Source organism: Hyperolius riggenbachi, chromosome 12, assembly GCF_040937935.1.
Source record: "Hyperolius riggenbachi isolate aHypRig1 chromosome 12, aHypRig1.pri, whole genome shotgun sequence".
Taxonomy (NCBI): Eukaryota; Metazoa; Chordata; class Amphibia; order Anura; family Hyperoliidae; genus Hyperolius; species Hyperolius riggenbachi.
In genome coordinates this window covers 25739368-25754348 of record NC_090657.1, presented here as the reverse complement: position 1 = coordinate 25754348, position 14981 = coordinate 25739368, and the positions used below count along the sequence as shown (strand labels likewise).

Sequence of the window (14981 nt, the reverse complement as noted above, 5' to 3'; positions counted from 1 at the left end):
TCATTCTTATCTGCTTAATTAGTCTGTTAGCTGTGATAAGAATCCCCTACTGAGCCTTCAGTCCAGGTTTGACCTGGAATCATTATAGCTGAGTCACTCTTCTGTGGAGTCTTTTCAAGGTCAAGCCTGCCACCTCCTGGCTCAGCTTTCCTACTTTGCATACTGAGAGCTCTGATGACATGGGAGGGGCTGCTGCTGCTGAGAGAGTATCTCTGAAACAGACAAGTGTGGCTGCAATATGATCTGTGTGCTCTGTGTGCACTCTGCATAGATAATGATGACTGCAGCTTCATTCCTATGAGAGCCACTTCCTATAGGCAGCTGCACATCATACCAAAATGAAAGCACACTAATGAAAGGCTGCTGCAGCAGCCTTTCTCATATAGCCTAGACAGCACATCCAGAACAACTCATAACCCAGAAGCAGAAGGGATATGAGCCGGCAGCCATATTGGATTTTTCCTGGAGCAAGAATGAATAAAAAAAACACTAAAAAAGGCACACCAGAGCGGCGAAATGATCAGGTAGAGCATTTATGCTTTACAAGCTATGGACTGATATGTTTATTTTGTGTGTAACGTTCATCTCTGGTTCCCTTTAAGACATACCATTTGGAGTAATGCCACTTGCCAGTGCTGTGAAACTGAGTCCAGTTCAAGGAGAAATAGGATGTGATAGAGGATTAGGTGTGTGCCCCAGCATAGTGTGGCGATTCTATGCGGAAATGTAACAAAATGTAAATTCATAAAAATTAACGCAAGCGGTATGCGGAGGGGGATTACCGCTCCCCTGGATGTAGCGACAAGCATGCGGAGAACATGTAAGTGAATGGGACAGACCTCCCAAGCAGCAGCAGAGAGCACACCGCACGGAGGGACTCGGCCAGCTTCTCCTGTTTCCGCATGCCTACCGACAGCCTAACGCTAGCCTACAGCGGGATATCTCCGCACTCCTATCGCAACTAGAAACATTTTTATGAATGACCACCCAGAAGGCTGAAATACAGACGGCGGTGTTTCTCCGCACGGATTTACTTTACCGACAGCACTTTTATGAATCGAGACCAGTAAGGTAGCTCAAAGCTTGGCTACTTTGCCTGGCACAAATATTTTGCCTACTGAAGTAGGTTAAGCCCACAAAACTCATTAACGATGTTAAAAAAAAAAAAAAAAAAAAAAAAAAAGTTTACACAGTTTTAGTGTCATCCTTTGAGGTAAGCCACCTCTTCCTTTCCATTTTATTGGTTTTAACCTAGTTTTACCTTGTTCTGAGTGACGAGGGCGAAAAGGGATAATTTGCATATGTAGTAGTGCATTGTGGGTAACCACAAATGTTCATTTATAACTGAATTATTGCAAATTTCCTTCTGTTTTAAGAAGGCAATTACACCAAGCTTTGCTTTTTTAGTAGGAGGGCTTTTTGGTTCCTTTTATCCCCCTATACATTCCTAGTACTTTGGGTCACCCTGAGCTGCTTGGTTACTCTGTTGTACCAAATAGTAAGGGTGTTTCAGCCGCTATTGCCAGCATCTGAATTACAGTGAATTTATCAGAAGCATCTATGACGGTGACTAAGTAGGTGCTGTGTGGCGTAGAGGTGACCCGATTCACAGTGGTGGACCTACCTGGCATATAGGACAGAGCAGCTTATGGTAATTTAATTCAGTCTCTGTAGTTGCATCCTCCTAAAACTGGCAAGTGATATTATGTACTACTATAGTAAAATGGTGTGAAGCCCCTTTTTCCTGCACTGCAAGTTCTAGTTCTGTTACCTATGCAAATTAGGCTATTGAACAGTTAAATACAGCTCAATATACTGAAAAGTAAAATCGCAGGCAAAACTAATCTGACTGAGAAAAACCACTGCTTATGAAACATTTTAGAGCTGGAAAGCGCAACTGATCATGATTTCTGTTTAGCAGCTGAATAAAGCAAATTTTACATCAGACTATCATGGCTGCTGTTACAAAATGCAGACCCTAAACCAAAAAAAGAGACTTTTCTGAGTGCATTATAAAGTCTTTCTATGGCCCTTTGTCTCTACCCAGAAGTGTGCCTATTATTTAGGAAGACTCCTAGAAACTGTGTCAGAAGGTGTTAGGCTGGAGGCTAGTCTTGTCAAGTTTCAGCCCTCCACTGTCACCTGAGGGATGGAGTCCCAATTCCTGCCAGACGAGATGCCTCATACATGTGTACGAGGCTTGAGGCTCGGCTAAATTAGTGAACAAAATTTTTGGTAAGCAGTACAAGCAGTACAAAAGTACAGCAAAACATAGCTAGTACAGTCTGCTCAAGTGACAAAAGCTGAAGCTTATACTGCAAAGAAATGTCAAACTAAAGTCAATCATAAAAATCAGATAACCTGTCACACCTATGCAGGGAAAAAGGCAAAAATGTTGTATACAACATAAATCACAGAACTACTGAAAGAAAGACCTTCAACAAGATAAACTAAAAGCAAAAAACTTGAAATAAACCCCCTATTTGCAGTATAAATGTTTATATCACTAAACAGAAGGAATGGGGGAGGGAGGAGAAACAAACATGAACGATAGGTAGTTATAACAAGGACTGCACTGGGTTCCATTTTAGTTGAAGAAAGTCTTATCCTTTTCCTTGTAAGTCTATCTCCTTATTCCCTGGCTGTGGAAGCAGGGAGGGATTTGACAACCCTGGTGGCTTTGGTCCCCTTTACTTCAGTGCTATTGGGACAAAATTCTGTATTCTGAATCAAATTCAAGATAAAAACAAATAAACAAAAAGACATTTAAAAAGGAGTACTGTAAGGGGTAGGTGGAAAAAAAAAAAAAAAGTTGAATTTACCTGGGGCTTCTAATGGTCCCCCACAGACCTCCTGTACCCACATAGCCACTCACCGATGCTCTGGTCCCCGCCACCAGTTCACTTCTGGAATTTCCAATTTTAAAGTTGGAAAACCATTGCGCCTGCGTGGCCGTGTCCTCGCTCCCGCTGACGTCACCAGGAGTGCATTGCGCAGGCCCAGTATGGTCTGTGCCAGCGCAGTACGTTCCTGGTGACGTCAGCAAGAGCGAGGACACTGCCACGCAGGTGCAGTGGTTTTCCAACTTTAGTCGGAAATTCCGGAGGTAAACTGGTGGTGGGGACCGGAGCATCGGTGAGTGGCTGCGCTGGTACAGGAGGTCTGCGGGGGTCTATAACAAGTCCCAGGTAAGTACAACTCTTTTTCCCCTTCCCCCCCGACAGTAGGCCTTTAAGCAACAATAGTTACATCACATACCAGAAAGCTGAAAGAAGAATGCCAACACCAGAATACAAAAAAATGTACCACTCCTAAAATGTATGCACGACGGTACTGAAAGGAGGATGCAGATGGATGCCACGAACCAATGTGCAAACTTAAGAAGTTGCCCATTTCTAATTTTTAATGCCTGGGTCTAACGTGCATCGCCACCCTATTTTCAGCACTGCTGAGTGTACACATTTTTGGAATTATTTTTTTTTAACACAGATTGTATTGTACAAAAATGGAAATGTTTAAGCATTTAAAGGCTCATACTTCCAGACTGACATCACAGTCTTTCCACACAAGAAATGTGTCCATTAGATACTCAAGTGGACCTGAGAACTCACCAATATCCCCAGGATATCCATCAGGTATGGGTGGTGTCCAGGAATAATCAGGCCAACCAAGGGTTTCTCCATTCTTAGTGTTCTGCTCCTCCAACCAGGTAGTGACTGGCTTGAAATATTCCAGTAGAGGTCCTACATCCATTTTATCTGTTCCAGCCATTGTCACAAGGACCTCTTGCCAGGTCTTAGAAGAACCAGCCCGAAGTACATTCCTGAGGGAAATATTCCTCATTAGATATTCCAAAAGTGTGTAGATCATACTTACAAAGTAGATCCATGGAAATGTACATTTCATACATTTTGAAAGAGAAGGAAATAGAGCCATCGTATTGCAATTCAAATGCAATATTTCCTGAAGCTCAATCTAGACTAAAAAGAGCTTCTGATATTCCCATCACGCTAAGCTGCGCCATTCCCTGATGTGCATAAAAAAACACACACAAACATTTGCCCTGGCTCTCACCCTGGATCCACTATCTTTTGCAACCCACATTCCAAGTGTTGCTCAATCCATGCAAATTCCACCTCCACAACATCTCCAAGATCCGCTCCTCCCTGGCACCACCAAACTTCTCATCCATGCCGTCATCTCACATTTGGACTATTGAAATTCCCTCTTGTCAGGCCAGACTGATCAAGACTGATCAACTTCTCCCATTGCAGTGCCTCCACATCTCTCCTCTGTAAAGCCCTCCACTGGCTCTCCCTTCACTACAGAATCAATTTCAAAAGTCTGTGCTTGGCCTACAAAGTTACACAGGTCTTTCCCGAATTACATCTCCGATCTTGCCCTCTCGAATCCTCCAACGACATGCACCCGGACACACACACACACACACACACACACACACACACACACACCCCATTCCTACGCCTGATTAGGAGACTGCAACAGGGTTGTCCCTACACTCTGGTACTTGCTCCCACCGGAGCTCTGGATCTATTTTTACTAAGACATTGAATAGTTTTTAAACCCCATGATCAGGCTTCCTGTATATTGTTCTGCGCACCTTGTACCTCTTACCTAATAAATTTTTTTCGCTGCATAATGCATGTCGGCATTTTATACATTTACTAATATTTCGTACAAAAATAATAATGCAATCACTAGATTGCCTTAATTTTTAATACAATCTCTGCTTACCTCACCTCTGAGCCAGTTTGTAGATTACCATAGCTAAATGGATCAGGTACAGAAATGCAGCAAAGACACAACCATCCCTAAACTGTAGTCATCTGACCAGGGGTGTATCTAGAAATCACTGCCCCCCCCCCCTGCAAAAACTTTGTATGCCGCCCCCTCCCCCCCTCCCCTCCCTGAAAAATCAAAACAAAAAAACACACCAATTGGAAAAGCAAGCCATGCAGGGTATATGTAAAACAAAAAACAAAAAAAACAAAAAAAACTTACAGTATAGGTAACCAAGTACAAGTGCCCCCAGTATAGGTAGCCAGTTATAGATGCACCCTGTATAAAGATATAGGTGCCTCCACTATAGGTTAGCTAGCTATAGGTGCCCCCCAGTATAGGTAAGCCTGGAGGGGGGGGGGGAGCAGCGGGCACACATCAGCAGGAGGGAAACCTGACTCCCTCCCTCACCTTGGGCCCCCCTTTCAGCGCTCCCGTCCCCCCTTCTGATACCATATTTATTTCCATTTAAAACGATTCAAATTGCCTGGCTGATCCACTGCCTTTATAAACCATTAGCCATAGGCCCTGAATAAGCAGATCAGGCATTTCTGACAAAAATCTGACAAGCTGCATGCTTGTTTCAGGTGTGGGATTCAGACACTACTAACGAGAAAGATCAGCAGTGCTGCTGGGTATTCGGGCAACTGCCAAAAAAATTTGCATGTAATAAAAATACATCTACTCAGTAAACCATATTAATAATGACATTATCGAGAGTAATCCAGCCAACAACTAAAACTCACCCAAGAAGTTCTCCTGCTTCCTTGGACTCGTAAATGTCACATTTGTGCAGGGGACCTGTGTGACCAGCTGCTTCACAAAGCGCCTGGTGAAACTGGAACTGCAGCACGAAGCTCACAAAGTACCTGTAGTACAGATCATCATTTAATGTAAAGCACATTTCTCTCAAAGCCTGTCAATGCTCTTCTGAAAACTCCAACTGTGTTGCCTACGCCTGCCCCCAGCTTGGCAGCCTCTAAATAGGCCGCAGCTGCTGAGCTGGGGGCGGGCCGTAGGAATGCAGGTAGGGGTGGCCAGTGCAGCAGAAATTACATTTGAGCATTCATTTGCCAGGATGAATTCTATCAGATCAGGTGTACTTAACGCAGAGCACCCCAGTCCTGTATCGGTGTCCTTGTTACTTCAAGTACCCCTGAGAATAAGGTGCGCGTACGCATGTGTGCGCGTATGCGTACGTATGTGTGTGTGCGCGTGTATATATACACATACATGCCGGGACCCTCCTGCTGCTCAGGGCCGTGCTCCTATACTGGAAGGAGCCCGGCCACATCTGTGCAGTACCACAGAGCAACTTGTATATAAATGGCCCAGCTTACTGCGCAGGTGCAGCTGTACTTGCAGAGGTGCGGTACGGCCACACATGCTTGAAGAAGAGTATGGTGCCAATCAGATTACAGACAATCCTTTGTTGGTAATCTCTGGATGGTCTGCGATGGTGGACCGGAGGACACCCAGGGAAACCTTATTAGTAGCCAGAGGCTTATCTCTGGAGGTGACACAAGGGGTTAATCAGGTAGAGGTTAAAACTTAAGGATACATGAGGCTAAAATAGATGACTGCAGATTGACTTACCTAGTGCTTCCTCCAGCCCCTATAAGTCCCTGTCCCTTGCCGCAGTTCAGCTGTCAGCCACTCTTCTGAAGTTCAAAAGAGTTGCCAACAGCGGAGCTGCGGTGAGGGACAGACTTCTAGGGACAGACTTCTAGGGGATGGAGGAAGCCCCAGGTAAGTAGATCTGTAGTCTTTTTTTAGCCTCATGTATCTAACTACAGGACAAAAAAACCTGAGCACAGTGTTGCTTTAAATCAACTTCATGAATGATTGCTGCTGTTTGCTACAGCAGATATTCACACTTTTAAACGGGTGCACACAGGTGTGGTGACAACGGGGGCACACCCAAGAAGCAGCTTTTAGTTCTGGAATCTTTAGTTCAGCTTTGATTTCTGGAATCTACAGGAGGCATTTTCTTTCCTGTTCTCGGTTTCCTTGATTTCTGATTATTAGCAGCCCCTGACCTGGACTCTGGCTTGTGATCTGGTACTGCGCTCTGGTATACATATAGTGTATATACAAGACCTGTGTAGTGTGCGTTTGGTTTTTATCTAGTGTACATACTGAATATATCTGTACATACAAATATCCTTGTATATACACTGTGTGGCTGCACTTCACCTGTGTCTGTGTCCTGTTTCGTTATATCCTACTGCAAACAGTGATCACGTGTGCATGACCTGTGGGGTTTGTGACAAAATGTCTATTCTGTGAGCATTGTCTTACCTGATATATGGGGTGTTGCCTGGAATGTGATATTTTGCACCAGGATCAAACTGATTATCATCTCTCTGAACGGGTGGGCAAATTCCCTGATATTTAGTCCTGAAAAACAATTACACATTTTATAAAAAAAAAAAGCGCAATTTCAGTAGGCCAATTATTCTCAGCAGTAGTGCTTCTATGGGCTTTTGCAACCTGCTTGATGTGGCAGACAAGCAATCAGCCAGTGGTGGATCAGTAACATGCCAACATGGCCAAGGTCAAACGATCTCAACACAGTGGCAATACATGAATATATATACATATTCACACAAATTTTCTATTCAATCTCACCCCAATTCTATAAAAACGATCAGTTATACTGAAAAAAAGAATAAAAAAAAAATAAATATCGAACGTTCTTTTTGTTGTGGATCGAGTAGTCTTATTGAATTTCCAAGTTTCTCTTGAATCGGAGATTGGGAGTGCTGGAAAATTCAGACCACCTTTACCAAATCTTTAAACCAGAATAAATTTAGTACATATCAAACTAAAAAAAAGATGGAATTAAGAAAGCGTGTGTGTATATGTATATAATAAAAAGAATGAAAAAATATAAATAAAAAGGAAAGTTTAGGTTATGTAGTTTGAAAAGAATATAAATATGATTTTTTTTTTTTTTAAATAAAAGTAAATAATGGACGGAGGTGGTAGTAATGAATAGTTTATGTGATTTTCGGAGCTATTTGAGACCGAAATATAGGACTTATTTTAGTGACATTTTAGGTGTTTGTTTTTGTTTGTTTTTTGCAGTGGATCGTTAATATTTTTGAAGAGGACAACAGCTAGCTCTCAAAGTGTGAGTGGTTGTTTGCTAGTAATGATTCTAACGCTCCTATACATGTGATTTTTTATTATTATGTTCAATAAAGGTTATTGATTTAAGATACATTCTATATATCCAGCCCTCCTTTTTTCTTGTATAACGTTCTCCTTCCCTTAGGTGTGGCGATATGGTACCAGCAGGAAGAAAAATTCTATGATCTGAGTATAGAATCTATGTGATTCATACACAATTGGTATTGTACATTGGCAGCAGCACCCCTCATTTTCTATATTAAATGTTTGAAGCAAAAGAAAGTGTGGTAAATGCAGTTGTACGCAGCAAATGTGGTGTTCAGTGGTAATTCTTATGCCAAACAGCACATCAAGATGGCATGAGAAATTGAGATATTGATAGATGTACAGAGATGGAAAATAGTGAAAAATGTCAGAGGAAAACCTAGTTCTAGGAAAAGGTAAAATGGTCAGAAGTGGATTATTTAGTGAAAGGTTGTCATGCAGGAGGGGTTTTTAACCAAACAACTTTTTGGACATTTACAATCTTTTTTCCCTGAAATTGTGGCAACACACGTGTTAAACAATTCAAAACTTCTGATCAACTGAAGCATTGGACTGGTCAAATTAAAAATTAAACTTTTTTTTTTTAACATGTGCGGCAATCTTTAGTCTTGGAGAAAATATGAAGTAGTAAAGAACAAATGACAGTGTCAAAAGCTAAAGATATTTCAACACTGAGAATGGAAAATCAGTTTTAAATGCGATTTGATCTTAGAACTTCCTCTCTGCTCTAAAACATACACAACAGCATAATAACCTTTAAAGAAAAAAAAACTTCTTTACAGCTGTTACAAATCCTACAATAAATCTGCAGTTTTTCTGCTTCCTGCTTTCATGGAAGCAGACCTATTAAGACAAGACAAATAACATTTATATCACGCTTTTCTCCTGGTGGACTGAAAGCGCCAGAGCTGCAGCCACTAGGGCGCGCTCTATAGGCAGTAGCGGTGTTAGGGAGACTTGCCTAAGGTCTCCTACTGAATTAGTGCTGGCTTACTGAACAAGCAGAGCCGAGATTCGAACCCTGGTCTCCCATGTCAGAGGCAGAGCCCTTAACCATTACACCTTCCATTAACAACATGTGCTTTCAAATTAGCTTATCTGGCTTATCTGCCATGGCAGTCAGCTGGCACAGGGGATAGATCAAATTACAACTGGTGAATAGACAGATTAGGGGGAGAAAAAGAAGGGACACCGAGAGCCCAATATAGTGTAGTAAGTTGGGTGATGGGTAAATGGAAAAAGTATATGATAGATATACTTACAAGTCAGGGTTACCAATTAGGCAACCATTGTGTAGGCAGGTGAGGAGATGAGACCTGTCCTCACTCAGGATTAAGATGTCGCTCTCTGTAGATTAGGAGAAGAAAGGGAATTCAACCCCTCCACCAGGGGTGGATGCTGGTATTGTAAGGAGAACAGAGATGCCAAAAGAATAAAATGCATCTAAACTTTAAAATTCCTTGGTAGGCGGCGGTGGACTCATCTCCCCGAAGCATACATGATACTGATGGTTTTAGTACAAACAAAAATGTATTTAAAATACTCCAACATACCCGCTTCTTAACGAACATGAGTACACACAGTGCAGTCTTAAGGTCACGATAAGCGCCTCGGACCTTAGACTGTACCCCTGTTCGTTATTGCCTGAAGAAGCGGGAATATACCCGCAAAACGCGTTGCACTGTATGTTGGAGTATATAAATACATTTGTTTGTACTAAAACCAACAGTATCATGTCTGCTTCGGGGAGATGAGTCTACCACCGCCTCCCGAGCAATTTTAAAGTTTTTAGATATATTTTGTACAGATTAGGGGGAATTCGACAAGCTAAACTGTATCCTACACCATTTTTAATAAAAGTTAATAAAAATTGATCAGCAAAAAAGAAAAAACCCTTTAGATTTTTCTGTACAACCAATCGTTTTTATTGGGTTGCCATACAATTGAGTTATTGTATACTGTGTGGTCACCATGAGGAGTGTAGTTAAAATGTAAACCAGACTGAGGTTGATGGAAGAGTATACTAGTACATACGTAGTTAACTGGCTCTAAGTATGTTGTTCATTCAGTTTGGATGAGAACAGAAGAGAGACATATTTGTTAGGACTCCACAAGTATGATAACAGATTTTAATGAGGGGGAAATGTCAGCAGAGGGAAATAGACCCTAAATGTGGAACAGTAGTATGGCATAACATACAATACAATGCTAATTTATTTGCTCTACTGCCCATACAATTATCCTACCTGCCTTTTCTTTAAAAAATGTAATCTGTAAAAATCACTAGTTCAAACCACACTACAGCTGTGCTGAGAGCTGCCACTGCATTGGTATGCTCCATGCAAGTCATACATTAAAGCTCTTTAGTAAGGAAAATTAGCTTTCTTTAACTTCACACATAGACACCCTCTGCTGTGTGTTTGCCTTATATCGTGCAATACAAGATCAAAGAAAAATTTGAAAGTTCATGAAAGCCTCTAGAACCGGGATAGACAAATTTGACTCATGGGGCAGACAGCAATCCTGAGGGCCCTTTTCCACCAGCGCGTTTGCGCTGGCTGAATCGCAAAACCGCAAACCGCTAGCGATTTTACAATCGCTACGGTTTGCTTTTTAACATAGGAATCGCGGTAGGTCATTTCCACTACCGCGATTCGCTTTTGTCGGGAACGCGAACGCGCGGCGGAGCGATAATTGCCGCGATTTTGCTATGCAGTGCATAGCATAGCAAAATCGCGGCCGCAAACGTCGGGGGAATCGCCGGTTTTGCGATTCAGCAATCGCTAGCGTTCAGCGTGAACGCTAGCGATTGCAGGTGGAAAAGGGCCCTAAGTTTGATTACGGTGTAGGTGCAGTGTAGGTAGCAGACTTGCTTCTCCACCTCAAAATCTTGGAAGCCGAATGTGCCTCTAGTTTCAGTTCAACCCCCATTTCAAGCATGGCAGAGTTTCCCCCAATATAAACATAATCTGGCAGAGTTTTCCTCCCAAAATTCAGATAAAAAAAAAGGAGAGCCAGCTCCCCCCCCCCCCCCCCAAAAAAAAAACAAAAAACAAAACACACCACACATTTTCCGCATGAAAATATATTAGGCAGAGTTCCACTTTAATGTTTTCTGTTTCCCCAGTTACTGCCCCCTAATAACCCTGGTATCAGTGGTGGGCTGGTGGCACCTGACAGATTACAATGCCCTTCAATGCTGCTCCAAATGTAAATCTCACAGGCTATGCTGACAGGTAGAGTAGGGCTACATGTAAATGGACACCATATTCTATAGCCCTTTTGCCAGACTATTTCAGCCAACCTATGGAACTGGTGAGCTGCAGCCATTGGACGCCGCAACGCTAGTTCACTTAGTGGGGGCACTGAAGCCAGCCCTGCATCGGCCGGCCAGATGAAATATTGAAACAGGCTGGGCACGGTCTGTAGTTTGCCCACCCCTGCACTAGAGCACAGTTAAACAGTCTATTAACCCTTTTATGGTGAAGCTAATTTTTTGGAGCAGAAGGGGAATTTGAATTTAAAGCGGATCCAAGATGAAAAACTATTTATAACAAGTAACTTGTCTATATATCTTATCTAAAGTTTAGATAGTTTACACAGCAAATCTAGCTGCAAACATCTTCAATAGAATATGATTATTTCTTCCTGTGATACATTGACAGCAGCCATGTTTGAAACATTACAAAAAGGCAATCTTATCTGCATCTTCCGTGAAAAAAAACCTAATCCCCCTCCTCCTCCCCTCTGCCTCTGAAATCTCTGGTTAGTAATAACTCCCCCTCCTCCTGCCCAGACAGCTCCCATGAGTCCTTGCTAATGTCTGAAAATGCCTTGGCTCTCTGAAAAACTGTGGGCGTGGCTTTAGTTTATAGGGAATTAGAGTATTAAAACAAAAACAAAAAAAGTATTTGGCTTGAGGAATGCCCTATAAACAATAGGAAAGGAACACAATTATGCAATGAGTAAAAGTTCATCTCGGAACCACTTTAAAGGGAAACTGAAGTAAGATATGGAGGCTGAATTTTTTCCCTTTAACCACTTAAGGACCAGGGGTGGTTTGCCTGATCTGTGCTGCGTGGACTCTCCAGCCCGCAGCACAGATCAGGATAGAGCCAGGGCGATCAGACTTACCCCCTTTTTTCCCCACTAGGGGGATGTCCTCCTGGGGGGGTCTGATCGCCACCGGCTTGCTGCGCTTTGCGGGGGGGGCTCTTCAAAGCCCCCCTCCGCAGCATTTTCAGCGCTCTGTCCCTCTCCCTCCCCCTGTGAGCGGCGCAGGACGGATATCCGTCCTGCGCATTGTAGGAGAGGCTTCAGCCTATCATATGCCGGCGATCCCCGGCCAATCAGAGGCTGGGGATCGCCGATCTGCCTTACAGCGCCGTATGATGTAAACAGCGGGGATTTCTTCCCCGCGTGTTTACATTTTGCCGGCGAGCCACGATCGGCGGCTCTCCAGCTGTTCTTGGAGACACCCTCCGTGAACTGACATGGAAAGGCCGCTCGATCGAGCGGCCGTTTCCATGGTAACCCACTTAAGACCTGCTGACGCCTATGGGCGTTAGCTGGTCGTTAAGTGGTTAAACAATGCAAATTTCCTGGCGGTACGGCTGATGCTCTGCCTCTAAGACCTGCTGACGCCTATGTGCGTTAGCTCGTCGTTAAGTGGTTAAACAATGCAAATTTCCTGGCGGTACGGCTGATGCTCTGCCTCTAATACAGGTCATTCTCAAAAAATTAGCATATTGTGATAAAGTTCATTATTTTCTGTAATGTACTGATAAACATTAGACTTTCATATATTTTAGAGTCATTACACACAACTGAATATCAATATTAAAACCATAAAAGGCTTGAACTACTTCAGTTGTGTGTAATGACTAAAATATATGAAAGTCTAATGTTTATCAGTACATTACAGAAAATGATGAACTTTATCACAATATGCTAATTTTTTGAGAATGACCTGTATTTTTAGCCCTAGACCCTGAACAAGCATTCTGATCAAATGTTCTGACTGAAGTCTAACCAGATCGTTAGATTGTTAGTAATTTGCTTTAATTAGCAATACACATTGCTGTGAGTATTGCATACTTGTACATTTTGCAGTACAAATATTTTGCTAGCCGAGTCCTGATTTCCCGGTTAGGATGAGCAGTTTTACTGAGGAAAAAGCTGTGCCCACTCCTCTCACATCCTATCACCTCCCTCGCATGAAGTAGGCAAAGAAGAAAGGGGAGGAGTCAGTAGGCAATCTTTATATAAGCACAAATCAATTAACCTCTCCCTCTTTGCTGAGAAATTGACTCTGGCCGGCACAGCAGCTACAGTAAAGTCATACAAGAACGATCTGAGTTGCAGCAATGTCCACAAAATATAAATCTTGCAGCAGCAGTGGGAGTGGCTAGAAAGTGAGAGCTACTCTCTAGATGGGAACACCCGCCATGCTGCCCGCTTCTTGCTTGCTGGAGGGATCTCTTGAGCCACATTTTCCAAAGGGAACTTCTATTGAAAAGTTGCTTGAAACATTTAAATTGTTTAAATGATGACAGTTCTCAATTCGGATTAACTAGCAATGAAAAATCCGGGTGGTTCAAGTCGGGCTTCTAACGGTGCCCATTAATGATACAATTTTCATGGAAGACTTCTCAGTGCGATCAGATAATGCGGTAAGTTTGGCAGAAAAACCTTGTTGTCCCTAATAGACTGAACGCTTCTAATGGTGATCATTCAATTTAGTCTACTGGAAAAAAATTTTTTTACAATTGGTTGTGATGGATAGGAAGTAGTGATTGCTTCATTGAGGGTGAAATAATCAATGTATGACATTTTATTTCTGGACTCATTTATCTGATCGCTTAGACAATTCTTCACTGAAAAGTATACCATTAGCAAGGACCTTTAATGTAGTAAAGCTGTTGGATGAAATACAGAGTGCTAAAGGGAGTACTGAAAATCTGTCAAGGTTATGGAAATGTTATGAGGGAGAAATGACATGATTGTTTGGATGATGGTCTCTTCTGATGCATTATAGGGAAAGCTGTGCACTGGCTTTTGTAAAAAAAAGAATTAGCAGAAGAGGTAATATCCACAACAGACACTAAACAAGGTTATGCCTATATGCAGATAACTTGAGGACTCCGGTTCTTTGGAGCAGCATAACCTAGAGAATGTAACCGATAAATCCACTGTGGTCATCTGGTATACATGATGGAAAAGCGTTGTATCGAATAATTGGTAACAGATCAGAAAGAGTTAAAAAGCCCCCAAGTTTCGCTGTTTTACCTGAGATTCCACCAGTCATAGTTGTATCGGGTGGAAGGGGTCCGCCCGTTGAAAACATTCCACCTCCATTGGTCAATCAAGTAGCCAAAAGGCAGGAAAGCAATCTTCTCCAAGGCCATCTTAAGGAGGTAATTGATGTCACTCTCTGGGAAAACAAAACAACTGAGCTCACCAAATCCAAAACATGCAAATTAACAACTTTTAGAAATGTGGGTAGTGGTGAGATTTATACCTAAAACACTAGTAGTAGATATGCAGGGGCGTAACTAGAAATCACTGGGCCCCCCTGCAAAACTTTGGATAGGGCCCCCCCCTGCCAAACCCCATCAGTCATTAAAACAATTGTGCAGAGAGCACAAAGCGCTTTCTTTCTGTGCCCAGACTCCTTAAGCATCACTACAGGACAGGGCACTTGGGGAGGGGTAGAAAGGCTGGGGGTACAGAAGCCTTGTACACAAGACCCTGCTGAACACTGAATAGGGACTGTCTACAAATCTTTGTCTGCAAAACTTTGTAGGATTCCTTATCAGTGGCTGAGCAGATGCAGTTATTAGAACAGTTGTGCAGAGAGCAGAAGGTTTTTTTTCTCTCCTTGCAACCAGTCTCTAAGGACAGGGCCCCCCTGCAGCTGCATCCCTTGCAGGGTCCATTTTTACGCCCCTGTGCATATGCATATACACACACACACGCTGTTGCCCATGGGACTCGGACCC

The 14981-nt window shown here is 42.7% G+C and overlaps 1 protein-coding gene and 1 long non-coding RNA gene across 8 annotated transcripts in view; one reads left to right on the top strand and one right to left on the bottom strand.

Annotated features, from left to right (window-relative positions):
- The window catches only part of LOC137541406 (uncharacterized), a 1168812-nt gene that overhangs the window by 721944 nt on the left and 431887 nt on the right, over positions 1-14981 (top strand). For 2 of the 6 annotated variants that reach the window (XR_011025155.1, XR_011025154.1), the window contains one exon: positions 7891-8004. The exons of the other annotated variants lie outside the window; for them this stretch is intronic. This is a non-coding gene — a long non-coding RNA (uncharacterized lncRNA). Of the gene's footprint in view, positions 1-7890; positions 8005-14981 lie in introns of those variants that run through there. 6 annotated transcript variants of the gene reach the window in all.
- ACE (angiotensin I converting enzyme) overlaps positions 1-14981 on the bottom strand; it is a 117659-nt gene that overhangs the window by 95805 nt on the left and 6873 nt on the right. For both annotated transcript variants that reach the window (XM_068262679.1, XM_068262678.1), the window contains exons 3-6: positions 14269-14413; positions 7102-7200; positions 5547-5669; positions 3612-3823 (exon numbers count right to left, since the gene is read on the bottom strand). In XM_068262679.1, the coding sequence (XP_068118780.1) occupies positions 3612-3823; positions 5547-5669; positions 7102-7200; positions 14269-14413 (579 nt within the window). The remainder of the gene's footprint in view (positions 1-3611; positions 3824-5546; positions 5670-7101; positions 7201-14268; positions 14414-14981) is intronic.